Source organism: Dipteris shenzhenensis, chromosome 17, assembly GCF_047967505.1.
Source record: "Dipteris shenzhenensis isolate YYH24624 ecotype China chromosome 17, Dip_SZ_1.0, whole genome shotgun sequence".
Taxonomy (NCBI): domain Eukaryota; kingdom Viridiplantae; phylum Streptophyta; class Polypodiopsida; order Gleicheniales; family Dipteridaceae; genus Dipteris; species Dipteris shenzhenensis.
In genome coordinates this window covers 9,643,017-9,658,066 of record NC_141612.1, presented here as the reverse complement: position 1 = coordinate 9,658,066, position 15,050 = coordinate 9,643,017, and the positions used below count along the sequence as shown (strand labels likewise).

General features: G+C 43.1%; 1 protein-coding gene across 3 annotated transcripts in view; it reads right to left on the bottom strand.

The window, feature by feature from the left end:
- Nucleotides 1-14,144, bottom strand: part of LOC147891650 (uncharacterized) — an 86,115-nt gene extending 71,971 nt beyond the window's left edge. Inside the window, exons 1-11 of one of the 3 annotated variants that reach the window (XM_087388058.1) lie at nt 13,388-14,144; nt 13,100-13,275; nt 12,178-12,625; nt 11,932-12,023; nt 11,501-11,665; nt 10,950-11,343; nt 9,764-9,879; nt 9,597-9,669; nt 9,217-9,479; nt 8,993-9,058; nt 8,656-8,875 (exon numbers count right to left, since the gene is read on the bottom strand). In XM_087388058.1, the coding sequence (XP_087244184.1) occupies nt 8,656-8,875; nt 8,993-9,058; nt 9,217-9,479; nt 9,597-9,669; nt 9,764-9,879; nt 10,950-11,343; nt 11,501-11,665; nt 11,932-12,023; nt 12,178-12,625; nt 13,100-13,176 (1,914 nt within the window). In that variant the 5' untranslated portion in view covers nt 13,177-13,275; nt 13,388-14,144. Of the gene's footprint in view, nt 1-8,655; nt 8,876-8,992; nt 9,059-9,216; nt 9,480-9,596; nt 9,670-9,763; nt 9,880-10,949; nt 11,344-11,500; nt 11,666-11,931; nt 12,024-12,177; nt 12,626-13,099 lie in introns of all 3 variants that reach the window. The other 2 variants (XM_087388057.1, XM_087388059.1) reach the window with 2 other exon arrangements.
- Nucleotides 14,145-15,050: the final 906 nt, after the last annotated feature.

The following is a 15,050-nucleotide window of genomic DNA, read 5'->3' as shown; positions in this document are numbered from 1 at the left end:
AGAGTTGAGTGATCATCTAGCACACTTTTAGTGTCTTGTTCAACAACTCTCAAGTTTGAAAGCGCCCCTGATGATGAGCATAAGGTGGCTGTCCTTATTAAGAGTATGCACGAGGTATCTCGTTTTGAGCAAACTCTTGAAGTTCTACGCCTTGCCACTACCACGTTTGATGATATGGTGGCTCTACTCATTGAGAAGGACCGTCATAATAAAGAAGCCATTCTTGCCTCTGCTGGTGATCATGCATTTTCTTCCACAAGCAAATGGAAGACCAACAAGAATATTATACAAGGTTTTGTAAGAGAAAGGGACAAGTTGAGGCTAATTGCTTCACGAAGAAGGAACAGGGACAAGAGAAGCACCATGCCAATCGTATTGCAAAAGATGAGGCCGAACTCAAAGAGCCCCCTGAGGAGATACATGCAACCACAACACAGGTTCACGGCCTCTCTCTTGAGGAGCATTATGACTGGGATTCTTGGGCTTTCTAGGCCTTTTATCCTGTGTGTTTTTGTGTTAAGTCAATAAAGGTTCTCAGCCTTGAGTAGTCCCAATCAGGGAACTCTGCCCTAGGCTATCCCGCAAGAATGATTGTATGGTTCTTTACTTTGGTATGATGGTATTGACCACCCAGTTCAAAGTGGGAAGGGGGGGGGGGGGGTGTGACGAGCGATGGTATATCCTTGCAAGTCGCAAGCTAATTGAGAAGTCACTATCACACGGGAGGAGTTTGATAGTTGGACTTGCTCTTTGCAGTATTGCGGTGGAGGTGGGATCGGTCTAGTCCCTACATGTTGGGTCTCACACTCTTTGCTGTGTAGGGGGATGTTGGAGAAATCATAGCCAAAGAGTGTGTGTGCTGTGTAGTACTAGGAGTTTTAGTAGAGGTTTTATATGTGAGTGCCACGTGTCACCATGGGAGTCATCCCATATGCATTTGGTACATGTGTATGTGTGCCTAGTCTATAAAGGCTTGTACTTCACTTGTCACTTCATCCTTGATGAATGAATGAAAGCCTTTCATGATGTCTTGATTTAAGTATCATTTCCTTTCACTCCAACCTCTCTCTCTCTCTCTCTCTCTCTCTCACACACACACACACACACGCATACCCCTTAAGTTTCCTTCACGTGTTTAGGTTGTGAAATGGACCTCAAAAGTCAATTCAATGTTTAGGAGTTATAGCTTCTAACAAGTGAACTTTTTCCAATTTACAAGTATTTACATCGCATCCCACTAATGGCAAAAAATGGACTACTTAGTAGTAATAAACCAAAATCAACACAACAAAAGGGACTAGCAAAATTAATATTGAAGATTTGAGTGGCAAAAACTCTATACAAAGGTGGCTTAGAACAGCTTTGAGAAAAGTACTAACTAGTGCCGCACATGTCTTTACAAAATCTTAGAGATCATAGAGACCTTGGAGTGGTGTGAGAAAGAAATTAAAAAAGTCTCTAAGAGCCCACATGGTCAAATCATGAGTATAGCGCTATGGATACAATAATGGCAATTCGCATAGGCCCTAATGATGTCTCCAATATTTTCTGAAATATTAAATGGAAAATGATAATGTAGCAAAACATGCTGACGCACCATGAATAACATGGTAAAGAAAGGAAGGCGGAGTGGAGATTGCATCCAATGGGAGGTAGCTGCATTTGTATCCCGTAGCTACTCAACGGGAATGACAAAGACTCCAGAGATTAAGGGCTCCAAGAGATTGTACTTTTGGCCCAAGTTTGTCATTTATTTATATAAGCCCAACCCCTAAGTAGTGCTTGTTGACTCACCAATCAAATCCAGAGACTTATCAATGTTGGTTGCAATATGTATTACTAATTTGTATAGCGGTATAAAGTATCAACTTGAATTTGCTTCAAGAAACATATTCTGTTGGTCACCTTGCTATTTGTGATGTGCACTACAACTATGGAAAAACATTGGATAGTTGCTCTTTAGGCCATCTCCCCTCCAACTATTGACACTTAAGCCCTGGTATGGCCTTGTAGGTATGGCCTTGTAGGCTACATAGGACACTTAGCCCTATTGAGACACCTAGTACAATTAGGACATTTCAGTCCTAAGATGACTTTGGTTGAATTTGGGCAATATATTGGCCATCTCTTATACTTCACATTTACCTAGATGAATCCAAGAACATTCCCAAACTCATCCTCTAAAAACACAACATAGTGCAGTTTCAATCTCACGAGAGTCACTCATAAGATTGAAAACCATAAACTCCATCCACAAAGTAGGACAGGATACAATAAAGGTTCTCCTACTAGATGTCAAGCACTTCTAAATCTATGAGCCCGCATGCTCCACCTCAAGCGTATGTAGACTCTCTGTCCAGATCGTTCTTCTCCACCTTACTGCCTGTGAAACAGCCTAGGTGGGCAGCACCTTGCTAGCTCAGTCGCAGCTCTCTGTAGGTCTCCTTCACCTCCTGGGAGTAGGCCCAAGAATGCCCTAACTGCTGCTCCTGTCTGCTGCTCCAGAGGATGTTTGAATGGGGGCCCAAGTGCCCCCTTTTATAGGCCCAAAGGGCCCTGCAAATCAGCCGACCAAACAGGCCGACTTTCTGGTCTGTAGCAACCGACCTGGTTGGCTGGCTCCAACCAGCCCAACCAGGCCCTTTAAAAGGGCAAGGGGCCTGCCCCCTTCAGCCTTTTACCTGCCTCTTCAACCTCCCTTGATTCTGCCCTAGATCTGCTTCCTGCCAGGCCCTATCCAGCCCCGTACAGCCTTGTACCCTGCTCCGTACACTTGCTGATGTCAGCACCACCTGTCCCAGGTCTGCATCTCTTCACAGTTCTTGCTGCAGCCAAACCCCGCTGGCCACGTGGCATACCAGCAGTCCTTTTGCCCTCCAGAAGGTGTCTTCTCTGTCAGGTAAGTCCATGAATATGCTGCCCACATGGCAGTCTGTTTGCTGCCCATGTGGCAGCCCCTCTATCTGTCTTGTTGTGAGGTGTTGCCCATGTGGCAACCCCCTCTCCAAGCTTTTCCCTCTGGGAATGTCTTGCCCTAGGTCTCCCTCCCCCATGCTCTGCTCATATGGGGGCTTACAGATGGGGAGGTGACCTTTCCAATAGTACTGTCATATTAAATGAATGACTATGGGCCTTTCCATTATGTCTCCATTTGAGTATCATTTCCTTCCTCCCCAACCTCTCTCTCTCTCTCTCTCTCTCTCTCTCTCTCTCTCTCTCTCTCTCTGGATACTGGATAGATTGATCTAGCCCACTATGCACTTGCAGTTGACTATTTCTATTCGTGATTATGACTTTGTTAGCATAGATTAGTACTTAGCAAGGGGCATAGCGTGCCCTTTGCTTCAGCCCACTTTTCTATGTACTTTGTCCCATAGGCCGGCGAGGCCTCCCGTGGACATTAATATTTCTTTCTTTCTTCTTTCTCTCTCTCTCTCTCACACACGCACACCATGTTTCTAACATGGTATCAGAGCCAGGTTAGCCCTGCCCTAATCAGCCTTGCCACATCATCATCATCTCCACTCTAACTCTAATCTACCAATGTAGTCTCCCTTCTCAGCCACCTCATTTTCGCCTCCTTCTCCATCGCCTTCAGCATTCGTTTCCGCCTCTCCTTGCAGCCATTTGCATTCATTTCTTCCCATCTACACCATCTAAGCCAGCCGCCTCCATTCAAGCTCTCTTGGAGCACTAGGCGACTTGATTCCATGCTGCTCGTTACATTTTCTTGCAGGTACCTGCATTACGTGAAGGTTTTCGATGCCCAAAACTGCTTCATATTGCCACTGCAGCAGAGCCGACCATCTGTGCACATTGTTTGCAGAATTTGGAGGCTTTTGAAGGCTCTATCAATATGTTTTGAGGCTGCTGTTGCATTTTAAGAGTGCTGCTGCAGAACCACCTACAACAGCAGTATTTTTGGGGCTATTCCTAGCTTGCAGCTCAGCTTCAACAGCTGCTTTTCATTGTGGTAGCCTGCTACAACATTCGGAGCTATTCTAGAGAGCCACCTGATGAATTTTGGACCGTTTTGGTACACTTACATATCTGTTGCAGCACATTGAGCAGTCATCATGCCCACAAGTGCTCACCTCTTGGCTCATTTTTGCATTTCTGGGCATATATTTTCTGCTCTTTGATTTGGGTTCACATTTGGAGCACCACTAGGCATTTATATCTACTCTTTTGCACACAAAGAGATTGCTATTGTGTTTTGAAGCCCCAGACCAGCTCATTCCTTTGCTGCTTCTTCATCTCAGTTTGTTGCCCGCCTTCACGAAGGTCTTCGCCATCATGACTTCATTGTCTTCTTGTCAAGAGGACGTGAATTTAGGGGAATTTTGATTTGCAACTCCCATAATTTGCGTGTGATTGCCTTGGGCCTCCGGCCACGTGCGCGGGACTTGGGGAATTAAAATTCCTAGCGGGCCCTTGGAAATTGTGAATGTGCAGGCCAATTACTAGGCAATTAATTCCTAGGACCAGTGTGTGCAACAGAGGGGCAAAAGAGTGGTGCAATTAAAATTTGCCATTTTTGGCACGAGACTCCAATAGCAGCATAGGACACCTGTTTGGCATGCAGGAGGCCAAAATCAAGCTAGGAAGAGAGAGAAAATCCATCGCAATTTTCCCTGTAGTGTGTCTGAAGCTAAGCGACCTGTATTCTGGCTAAGTTTTTGTCTTCAGCTGCTGCTGGTGACCTCCAAGCTGGTGGATGACCTGTTTTGGAGCTGCCTTTGGACTGTGCCAGGGCTGAATCATCTATTCTTCGCTAGATTCGGGGTTTTCCAATTCAAACGACCTGATTCCTATGGATTTTGGGTAGAGGAAGGATGGTCTTTGCCTGCTTTTGCCATTTCTGAGCTGGTTGTTGGCTGGTTATTGCATTTGGTATTGTTTCCAGGCAGAGGAAGGCTGATTTATGATGTTGGGCAATGGCTAGGATGACTACAGATAGGGACGAACTGTTTTGGAAGGGTTTTCTTGGCTGGTTGTGCCGGAGTCCTAGCTGTCTTTGGCTTTTCTGCAACTGTTTGGTCTGGCCGGTTGGGCACTTGGTTGTGCAGGTGCAATAAGCAAACAAATAGTTTATGCCTTTGGGTTCTGTTGCACGCTTGGTCGGAAGGAAGAGTGCGTGATTGCCTACTAATTGGATGCATATTCGCCATATAAAGTTAAGCAGGAGTTGCACGGTGTCCAGGATATTGAAAGTCTAAGGGCAGTGGTTTGCCTGTGGTACAGCTTTCAGGAGACCTTGTAATCAGCCTCTTGGCTTTATATGACTATTAAAGAAGTACTGCAAGGGGCGCCAGTGTTTGGGGCCAATCGGTGTCTTTGTTTTTGAGTAGGAGCGCTCTAGCTCCCTGTGATTCAATCTGTGGTGATTAATAATTTGATTATTTACTGTGTATGCTGTGGTTAAAGTGGATTCTACCACCCTTTGATTAGTGAAGGCTGGTTTCATGGTTTCATCGCCGCGATCCACCTAGCTTCTCCAAGAGGTGAGCCTGTGGTCGGTTTGGTGCAAGTCCAGCAGACTAGGCAAAGGATACACCATACAGTCCAATAAATATGTCGCACATGGAAAGATCTCTGACTGTCACAAAAGAGGAAGATGTAGAGAGGATGTCACAGACCCCTATTGATGACCAGGGCGTGAGAGAGGGATCCCAGCATGTTGCTGAGCAGCAAGTTGACAATACTGATGAGGAGGACATAGATTTCTTCAAGGCACGGCTGCAGAGCTTTATGAGTGCTTTTTCTCAATTCTCACGTGACCCTCATCTTCAAAAGATTCTGAATTCTGAAACGCAGCCAAAGAAAGGAAGTCCAATGATGCGAATAAGGGATTCAAAGTTAACAAGAGGCCGCATGTAAATTTTCAGGATCAGCCCTCGCAAAACGATCTCACAATGGAGATTTGATTCCTTTATTCAATTCCCGTTGATGCTGGCTTTGCATTGATTTCTCCTGCAGCAAGCGTAATCTATGGGACAATGGATCAAGAATGCGAGCTATGGAATGGAGTTCATGACAGGTCCCACTATGTTCCACTAAAAAGCACACAAACAAGTGGGCTCTTCATATCCAATGTTCTATAGAGAGATTGAGATGATGCATATGCAACACGTGCATGTTAAGCAAAACCAAGTGGCGGAAAATTGATTTGGGGAAGAGAGCCTTCAATTGTCAATGCCAAGTTTCAATAACATGTTACACAGGTAAACAGTTTCTCAAGCTGCCTACACATATCAGAAATCAATAATGCTCTATCCTTTTCTTTGAAATCATAAATTGTTGGCAAGCCATCACAACTTCCAAATGAGCAGAATTTGGAGGCTGCTTACAATTGGAATTGCAAAATTGTGTAAAAACCTGCCTACGTAGAAACTGAAACTACTATAAATTCAAGGAAGACACAACAATGGTGCTCGAGCGCATTTTCTATCTACAAATCATAAACTTATGTTCTATTGTGCAATACTTGCCCTTATCACATCATCTCTGTCCCTAAAATTCAAAAATAACCTAGTGATCAAAGTGATCCTTGTCAAAGCCATACAAATCATCATATTCCTCCTCAACAGTAAAAGAATTTCCCTTATTTAGTTTTTCATAGCACTTGCAAAGCCTGCAAACTCCTACTTTTTGCTTGGTTAAACATCTTCAGCAATATGCGCCTATAAGTTCTCTTCATGCTTGCCCCAAATATCAAGAAACTGTTTACAGGTTTATTCTTCCCATTCTTGTCTTCTTGCAATATTCGCAAACTGTGAGACATTTAGCTGCATGATCATCTCCCTAATGTCGTTGCTTTTCTCTTTCAACACTCTTGACCCACTGTAGGAATTACCCTCATATAGCAAGTGCCAGAAAGGCTTTCACAATAGTCAATAGCACTGCCACTACATCATCTTCTCTCATGCACAAGTTAACACTTTCTAGCTGCTGCATGAGTGATCGTAGCTTTGCGATATGCAGCATGCTCAGCTATCCTTAATAGGCCCCACGTCAAAGAAAACAACTGCTACTTCAGAATCATACTAGAATTCACAATTTGCTTACTGAACAATTTCTCCTCCAAGTCATACCAAATCAGCTTAGTTAGCTTTTGTAACAGCAACATGGTGGACATACAATGTGTAAGACCTTCGCCAATCACTCCAAAGCCCATTCAATTTTTGCATCTCAGATGACAGGATATACCTAGATGAGTCCAGGCACATGCCTAAACTCATCCTCTAGCCCATTCAATTTTTGCATCTCAAATGACAGGATATACTTAGATGAGTCCAGGCACATGCCTAAACTCATCCTCTAAAAAACATAGTGCAGTTTCAATCTCATGATAGTCACTCATAAGGTTCAAAACCATAAACTCCACGCATAGGAGTGACTAGCTACTATGACATCCCCACTGACGTCATCAGCGCCCAACAGTGGGTGTAGACCATAGTATAAAATATGCTCACATATACAAATCCACACACACACGCATACTTGAGCACCCATTTATACAGTCTTCGTACTAGGTTTCTGTCGGCACTCTGGAGGTGAAGGGCAGACTCAGCCTTGACGAAGGCTAGCACTAAAGGAGAAGGCCAATCAAAACGTAGTCCAAAATCTCTTCATTCAAGCTATAGCTGCTTGTGAAGACTAAACGATTTCATTTTAATCTGTCCCAGGATATATTGCATTTCTTCATCGCCTCAGATGACAGGATATATTGCATTTCTTCATAACCTCTTCTATTACCTCTTTCTTGCTCATGCTTTCCATTGTTTCCAAGCAGCTAATTCAAGCCTCCATTTCCATAACCTTAGCTTTGAATCTTTGATCTCTTGCTGTAGTTGGAAAAAGTGCCCCTAGGAAACCAAAAATGCTTTCATGTCCTCGATACTCTTTTTGCAAAAGAGTAGGTGGTTAAGGTGGTTGTTAATTACCTAAGCAATAATGTTGTCGATCGTAGATTTAGTAGGTGGCTTGTTGTCATGCAAGATCCTAGCTGAGTAAGAGTGAATCAGAGAGGCAGCCACTCCAGTTCTTTATATATGCTCGTAATGAAGGGCAAATTAAGTTTTACGGTTCGTTGTCTTCCTCCCATTCACCATGCATCTATTCTCATTGTATATTGTTAATCTTTACATGATAAATACTTGCAAAAACATAGCATTGTTTAAATTATTGGGCTTCTCTATCAGGTCTCAATCCTAAGGAAAAGAGTCTACATGAAACTTCTTGTGGGCTCAAATAATTATTCCAAGATTTCATACTCTTGAGAGCATGTTTAACTTGGAAGATTGTGAAAGTAAAAAATAACCATTGGTCTGGAGGATGACCCACTCGAGGGCTCTCCAATCACAGGCCTATGGATTGGATTTGGAAAAGACAATCCGGAATCCAAAATTCGGGCAAAATGGGCGGCAACTTGCTTCCATGTGATTAGAAACTTTCCACCAATTTTAAATTGTAAACATTCTAAAAACTATGACATGCCCTTCTAACAGCCTTAGTGATGATTACCAACAGTTCACAAGAAGATTTCCCGTAGCCATATTAAAGACTCAATGTGACATTGTAGCCAGGAAAGCTGTTCTGATTTGACCAGACAGATTCAACTCTCGGTACCAAAAAGTCTGATCCTTGTCTTACCTCATCAAAAGATTTCAATTGTTCCTCCAATTGCAGCAGATCAAGGTCCTCTAGTTCATCTTTCATGTTTGATGTTTGTTCTGGAATCTCTCCCAAATAGAATGTCTGGTAGAGTTTCTTAGCCTTTTCCCCAATATCTTTATATTTCAAGTCCTCAAAAAGTAACCGTTTCAAAGTCTGTTCCACTTCCACTGCAGCTCTACTCATCACAATCCTACAGCTGGTTCACACAAGCACATAACTGCTGATGAAAACTTGTCCATTTGAAACGCATTAGACAGAGAGAGAACACAAAACATTGTTTTGCCATATAACACTGGACAGCATTGGGTCTTACTTGTTGGAGCCATCTTGTTGGTGTCCATGACTTGTTGCTGCAATACAATCACAAAGTCGAGACTGGCTGTCCCATGTACAATTCACACATTCCACACTATCAGTGATATTAAAAAAACCATCAAGAGCGAATCTGATTAACCAAACAATAAACTCATGTGCGGGCTAGCCAACAAGGGCTAGACATCCCTTAACAAGAAGGCTTTATTGAAATTGCTTCCTCACATGTTTGATAAAAATTCTACTGCCCCACTCTGTACCGTTCCAATTTTATCAGTTTTAGCTCGTTGAATCCAATTGCTGTACATCAGGAAATCGTCAACCCAATATGAACACACATTTAAAACAGTTGCCACAGCTTCTCCTTCTTCTTCATGAGACAGAAGTTGATCCAAATCACCCTTATCCTTCCTCATCTTCATAAGTGTGGGTGAGCTGCTAGAAGTTTCTTCAAGGAACGGTATCCAAGCTAGTTCCTCACTAACCACCTGAAAATTACACCATATGAAAGACTTAATTGCCAGCTAATAAGCATGCCCAGGATAGTTTGAATCCAATGTCAGAAAAAAATGATCAGGACAAAATTTGGCAAAAATGTAACTCACCTCAACAAAAAGCTCGTAAGTACTCAAAGTTGCCAGTTGTGGATAAAAAAGGACACACCCACCTTCCAAGTACCTGCATACTTCCCGAAGTTAGTAGCGTTCATGGCCTATCTTTTGTGGGGGAAAAGCAGGAAGTCTCAGAAGAGCATGGATAGAAGCAAAAAGACCTGAATAAGCTCAAAAGAGAGTCATCTAAATCAATTTTTCGTGTAAGCAAGAAGGAGCGAGCCCGCCTTCCCAATGCAGCAAAGAATCCAAACACTGCAAGATCTTGCTCAAGAACCTGCATGATGAAATTGAAAACTATGAAAAATGTGAGCAACAAGACCAAATTCAACAGAACTCTACTACCAAAGGTTGATCACCAGCTTTTCTTCATGAAAGCTCAATATTGTGTGTTAATGCTTCATTCTATAAATCATTATTACAAGTACTTCTGCATATTGTTCTCATTTAATAGCATGAGCCATAAGCCTAGAACGATTTCCATGCCCATGCTTGGATTATCACACAGTTGTCACATAGGGCCCGATGTATTCAGGTGTGACTTTGGAAGTATGCCTGGTTATGAAAAAATCAATAATTGGATGGAAGCGATGCATAGATAACTTTGTGATCATCGTTAGTGCCATGAAGGTTAGTTATCTTGCACAAGGACTGTAATGAGTCTAAGCATACTCGATGGAATCATAACGTATTGTAGTATTTGGTCTCATAGGCCTTTTTAGCCTTTCACACAATTCAACTCTCTCTCTCTCTCTCTCTCTCTCTCTCTCACACACACACATTGTAAGAGAAAGAAGTCAGTCTGGACAAGACCAATAGTAAAGACACTAACATTGCAACATGCTAGACAATTAGTATCAAAGCCGAATGAGTACGTTGATGAGTAATGGTTTTATTGACCCGAGATCTTCTAGCCATTTCACCCTAATAAAAAGTGATTCTTATAACTTGCAAAGGTATTGGTAAAATACCAATATAGATGCTGAATACTGATGTTTGGGACATAGATAAGTATGTAGTCTAGGACTAAAGAAAAACCCAAACAAAATAAGAAGAGTAATTTTATGAAGCTGTTTGTGTCATTAGAGACAAATCCAATGACACAGAAGGCAGGCAGGTGCATGTAAGGTGTTTACAAGCGCATGCACACGGTGTTCGTGTGGAGGGAGGAAAAAAAGTTCACAGTTTGTTCCCAACAGGTAACAGTTCAGAATACTGGCAGCTGTGATTAATTTTAATAGCAAAGAGTCAGCATCAAACCAGTACATAAAAGATATAACCATCAAAATTCTAATTAAAAAACTGAAACCAAGCAGTTCCACTCGAGTTGAAATCAGTACTTCGCACCTCGATGTCTCTGAAAGATGACAGTTTGGAGCGGACTCCTTCCCTTGCCAAGGCTCCTCTCAATAATTTCTGGACAAGTTCTATCCAAAACACTCTTTCTGCTTCATCTAAATTTGAATCCCCTTTATCCAATGCTGCTCGTGGGCCAAAATGCACCAAAAATTCGCTTCTAAGACCAACACTAAATGTGAATTGGTAGACTTGATCAATAGATGAGTATTTGACAAATGAGTCCATCAAGCGACCCGTTTCTTCAGCTAATTCCACTGAGAAGGAAGAGCATGAGTGTGTGCCAGGACCCAGTTTCATGACTGTCGCACAGAGACTCAAAGCTAGCATGAATAATGTACCATCAAGCTCCTTCTCTGAGAGCTGAGGATCCTCCGGACAGTCTCTGTCATTGAGGCATGGCAACGTTAACATGTCAGGTTAGAAAAAACTGGTGGTATTTTGGAACTGCAAGAATTCAACAAGGAAACAAAGTAAAACAAGCACTGGCTCTACAAAACAGTATTAAGAAGCTCATACAAGACATCTCAAGAAGCCCATACAAGATAGCTACAGCACTAAAGCGGGGATCTTTTTCCAGGTTACTCGTAAAATTTGCAACTGCAACTGGATGTTGTTGATACCAAAGCCATTCCTCGGCCTCAGGATCTCTAGAAGACAAAAACTGCCGGATAGAATCTTCCAATGGAGTGCACAGATGCAACAAGCTGCAAAAGAACCAGAAAAAACATGAACTTCATAACCACACAGGATCCTGAGCCCCATCTGGAACTCATCTAAACCAGATGATTTCCACAAGTAATTTCTTTGAATTTCAGTAGCCCATTATAATTCGGACCACCAGTCACTTAACAGCCAAAAACAATGTCCAATTCATTTTTCCAAGCCAGCCTTGTTTTTCAGTAAAACCTAGCTTACTGAAAGACGCAAAGGCTAAAACTACAGAAATGCTTTTCAAGTTGAATAATGAGACCTTTGTTGCACAATAGCGCATGCAACTACGCTTTTGCCTTCTCTTCTTCTAGCAATAGTCAGGGCTGCTTGAATGAAGGCATGCACTGCAGCCTGTAGAAGAAAACCAACCTTATGAGGACAACTTACCAGACCATAAACAATATAAGCCAAAAAACTCACTTGAACATTACTGAGAACTCATAAGCGATAAAATGTCTTGCTGATTTTAACTTCAAAAAGTGTCTAAAAGACAACATGATGTCACCTGATAAGCGATTGATTTAATCCATGCATTGTGATCAATGCCCAGCCATGCTTTTGCAAACCATGGTCCCTTTGTAAAAGACCTCCGTTTCTCCATAGCCATTTGAAACATTCTCGCTGTTTCATGCAAAGCTTGCAACAGATTGGTATATGTTGTCACAAAATCAAGGGATGCGTCAAGCTTCTTTCTAGCCTCTTCCCATGTATCATTGTTTGATTTTGTACAAGGCACGCCATGAAAAGTAATTCCTTCTTCCAAAGGGGCTGACGATGCCTGGAAACGTTTGATCTTCCTTTTTGAGAGCCAGACTGTCTGTGCATAAGGCTGTAATGCGTTTTGATGATATTTTTTAAGCATCTTTCTCACTCGGTTACTTGAGAAATAGCAGCCTAAAAGTGATGAAGCCAATATATCTGCATCTCTCCTTTTTACAAGACCGCAGGAAATGCTGCATTAGAGGAGGCACATTAATAAGGGGAGGATCGTGATTCGTGATTTTCATTGAGACCAAAATCTTATAGCAAAAGTAGCTGATCCACAAATTTGAACTGGTTTTCTGACATTCCAAATTCCGTAAACCCACATTCCTTAACAATTCATATATAAAATTTACGTGAGCTCATTTCCATACTTTCATTGGCACTGCTTTAACCATCGAAGAAAACTGCATCTATTTCTGAAATATGAAACAACTTAGCCATTGCATTGGGAGGCAAAATTAATCACTTTAGTCACAGAGGCGAGGCATATTTGCCCTTACAGTTACCAAGACTTCAGCATCCTGCCTGATCCCAAGATGGCACTATCCTAGCATTCTATGCTAACCCTCCAAATAATCAGCAATCCAAAAGGCAACTCGAATGAGCATATGAATTGGATGGATTCGGGCTTGCTCTTATGGCAAAGGTATCAGATTACGTACCAGGAAGACGTTATACCGCTGTTCCTCGTCGTGGAACTGGAGAAACGGAAGGCACAAGGCGAGCCCGCTGCTGCCATTTCTCCTCCAGGGCTTACTCTCTGGTGAACAGCCCACGCTCGGCCTCTATCATGAGAAACTAAAAGTAGTGCATTCGCCGGGGCTTGGAACTATATATGCTTTTCGCCAAAAGCAGAAAGGAACAGAGACTGAATTTACAGTCCAAACCGAGCAGAGACATTTAAAAAGTGACTGAAAGTACCACCTGAATCAAATTCGGGAAGAACATACCAAAACGCCAAATTGAATGAAGTACTTCTGGATCGAGGCTAATGCGGATTGGAAACCAGGTGCCGAAAACAGCCAACAGGGCACAGAAGACGGGAAAAGCGGAACCCACAAAAGAATTTCACGACACACCGACGTAACAGGGCAGAGTCGGATCGCCTGCCCAGTCTTTTCGTCTTAGGCGCTGCCTCTGCGCGCCCGAGAGCGTCCTCATGCTCGCTTGCGCATGACCCAAGCCGAGACGGAATACAGATAAGGGAAGGTTGCCCAAGAAGCTCTGATTTCAGCAGAGCAAGGTCCAATGCATTGTGTGGAGCAGCGTCGCCAATAGCAATAGGCGGTGCGCTTTCTCTGTCGCGCTCTCACTCTTCCTTCGTGCTTGAAGCTCTGCCACCTCTTTCCTCTGTCACCTCTTTCTTATCTATCACGTCGTCTTCTGTGGCTGAGAGTATGCCTAGGCATCGACTATTTGAGCGATTGTGCCTCTGCCATGATGCTATGGTCTCTCTTTCAGCAGAGTGCAAGCATATCTGCCCTGCTATGCTCTCTCTCTCTCTCTCTCTCTCTCTCTCTCCCCTTTCTGGGTATGTGTTTGGAGTCTGCCTTTGCTATCTGTGTGCCTGTCTCTCACTCTCTCTCTCTTTCTCTTTTACTGGGTGTGTGTTCCTTGAGTCTGCCTTTACTATCTGTGTGCTTGTTTCTCTGGCATATAGCGTGCTTGCCTTTCTGCCATTCGATGGAAAGTCTCTCTCTCTCTCTCTCTCTCAATCCGTCTCACACACACCCATAGCCGTTTCCTTAGCTTGCTCCGCCCAAGGGCTGCAGCCGGTGGCCCCCTGCCGCTCCCCCTCGTTCCCCCGCCCACGTGCCGGTCGCTTGCCCCCTACCCACCGGCTCTATCGGTAATTCCCCTGCCCTTTTCTGTGTAGTATCAAATTGAAGGCAGTGTGGCTTGCAATCGGCCAAGTCCCTCCTCGTCCACGTGTCCTGCCACGTCATCGGCTATCCCCCCCTCCTCTTTCAATGGACCCCAATGCACACAATCCCGAAGGATAAACTATAATACACCTCATTTAGAGAGCATGCAAATTGAACTTAGTGCCTTAAGCAGACAACAATCGCCAAGGAAATACAACCATTTAGAGAACTTGGAAATTGGCCTCCGTGCATTATGATGCAAACATAATACAAGAAGAATCCTCACTAGAGGCCACAAGTGCTGGCCTCCCGTGCTGACCTCGAGTCGATTGTGTTGTCTTTTTGAAGAACAAGTGAAGTGACCTCAAATTTGCAATCTTTCATAAATCAAACACCAACAAGATGAAGGGAATTTTGAATTTGAATGGCCACGTTCCTAAATTCCTTTTCACCCAATAAGAGAGCAAGGGCTTTAAAGCTAGGATAAATCAAAATATTGCAAAGCTCAGCTCTTATAAGAGTTGGCCTTTAAGGCATGCTAATAATAGTCTCCCCCCTTCCCCATATAAGCTACCATACAAGAAGGATGTGGAGACAAGGAAAAAGATAGAATGTGAAAGAAAGTCATGATCTAAGAGGCATAGAAATGTTACATAAGAACATCAACTAACTATCATGTGACGTGTAGTAGCCAATCATACCAAATGTTCACTTGTGCAAAACGTCCCACGACATCTTCAAACGATGA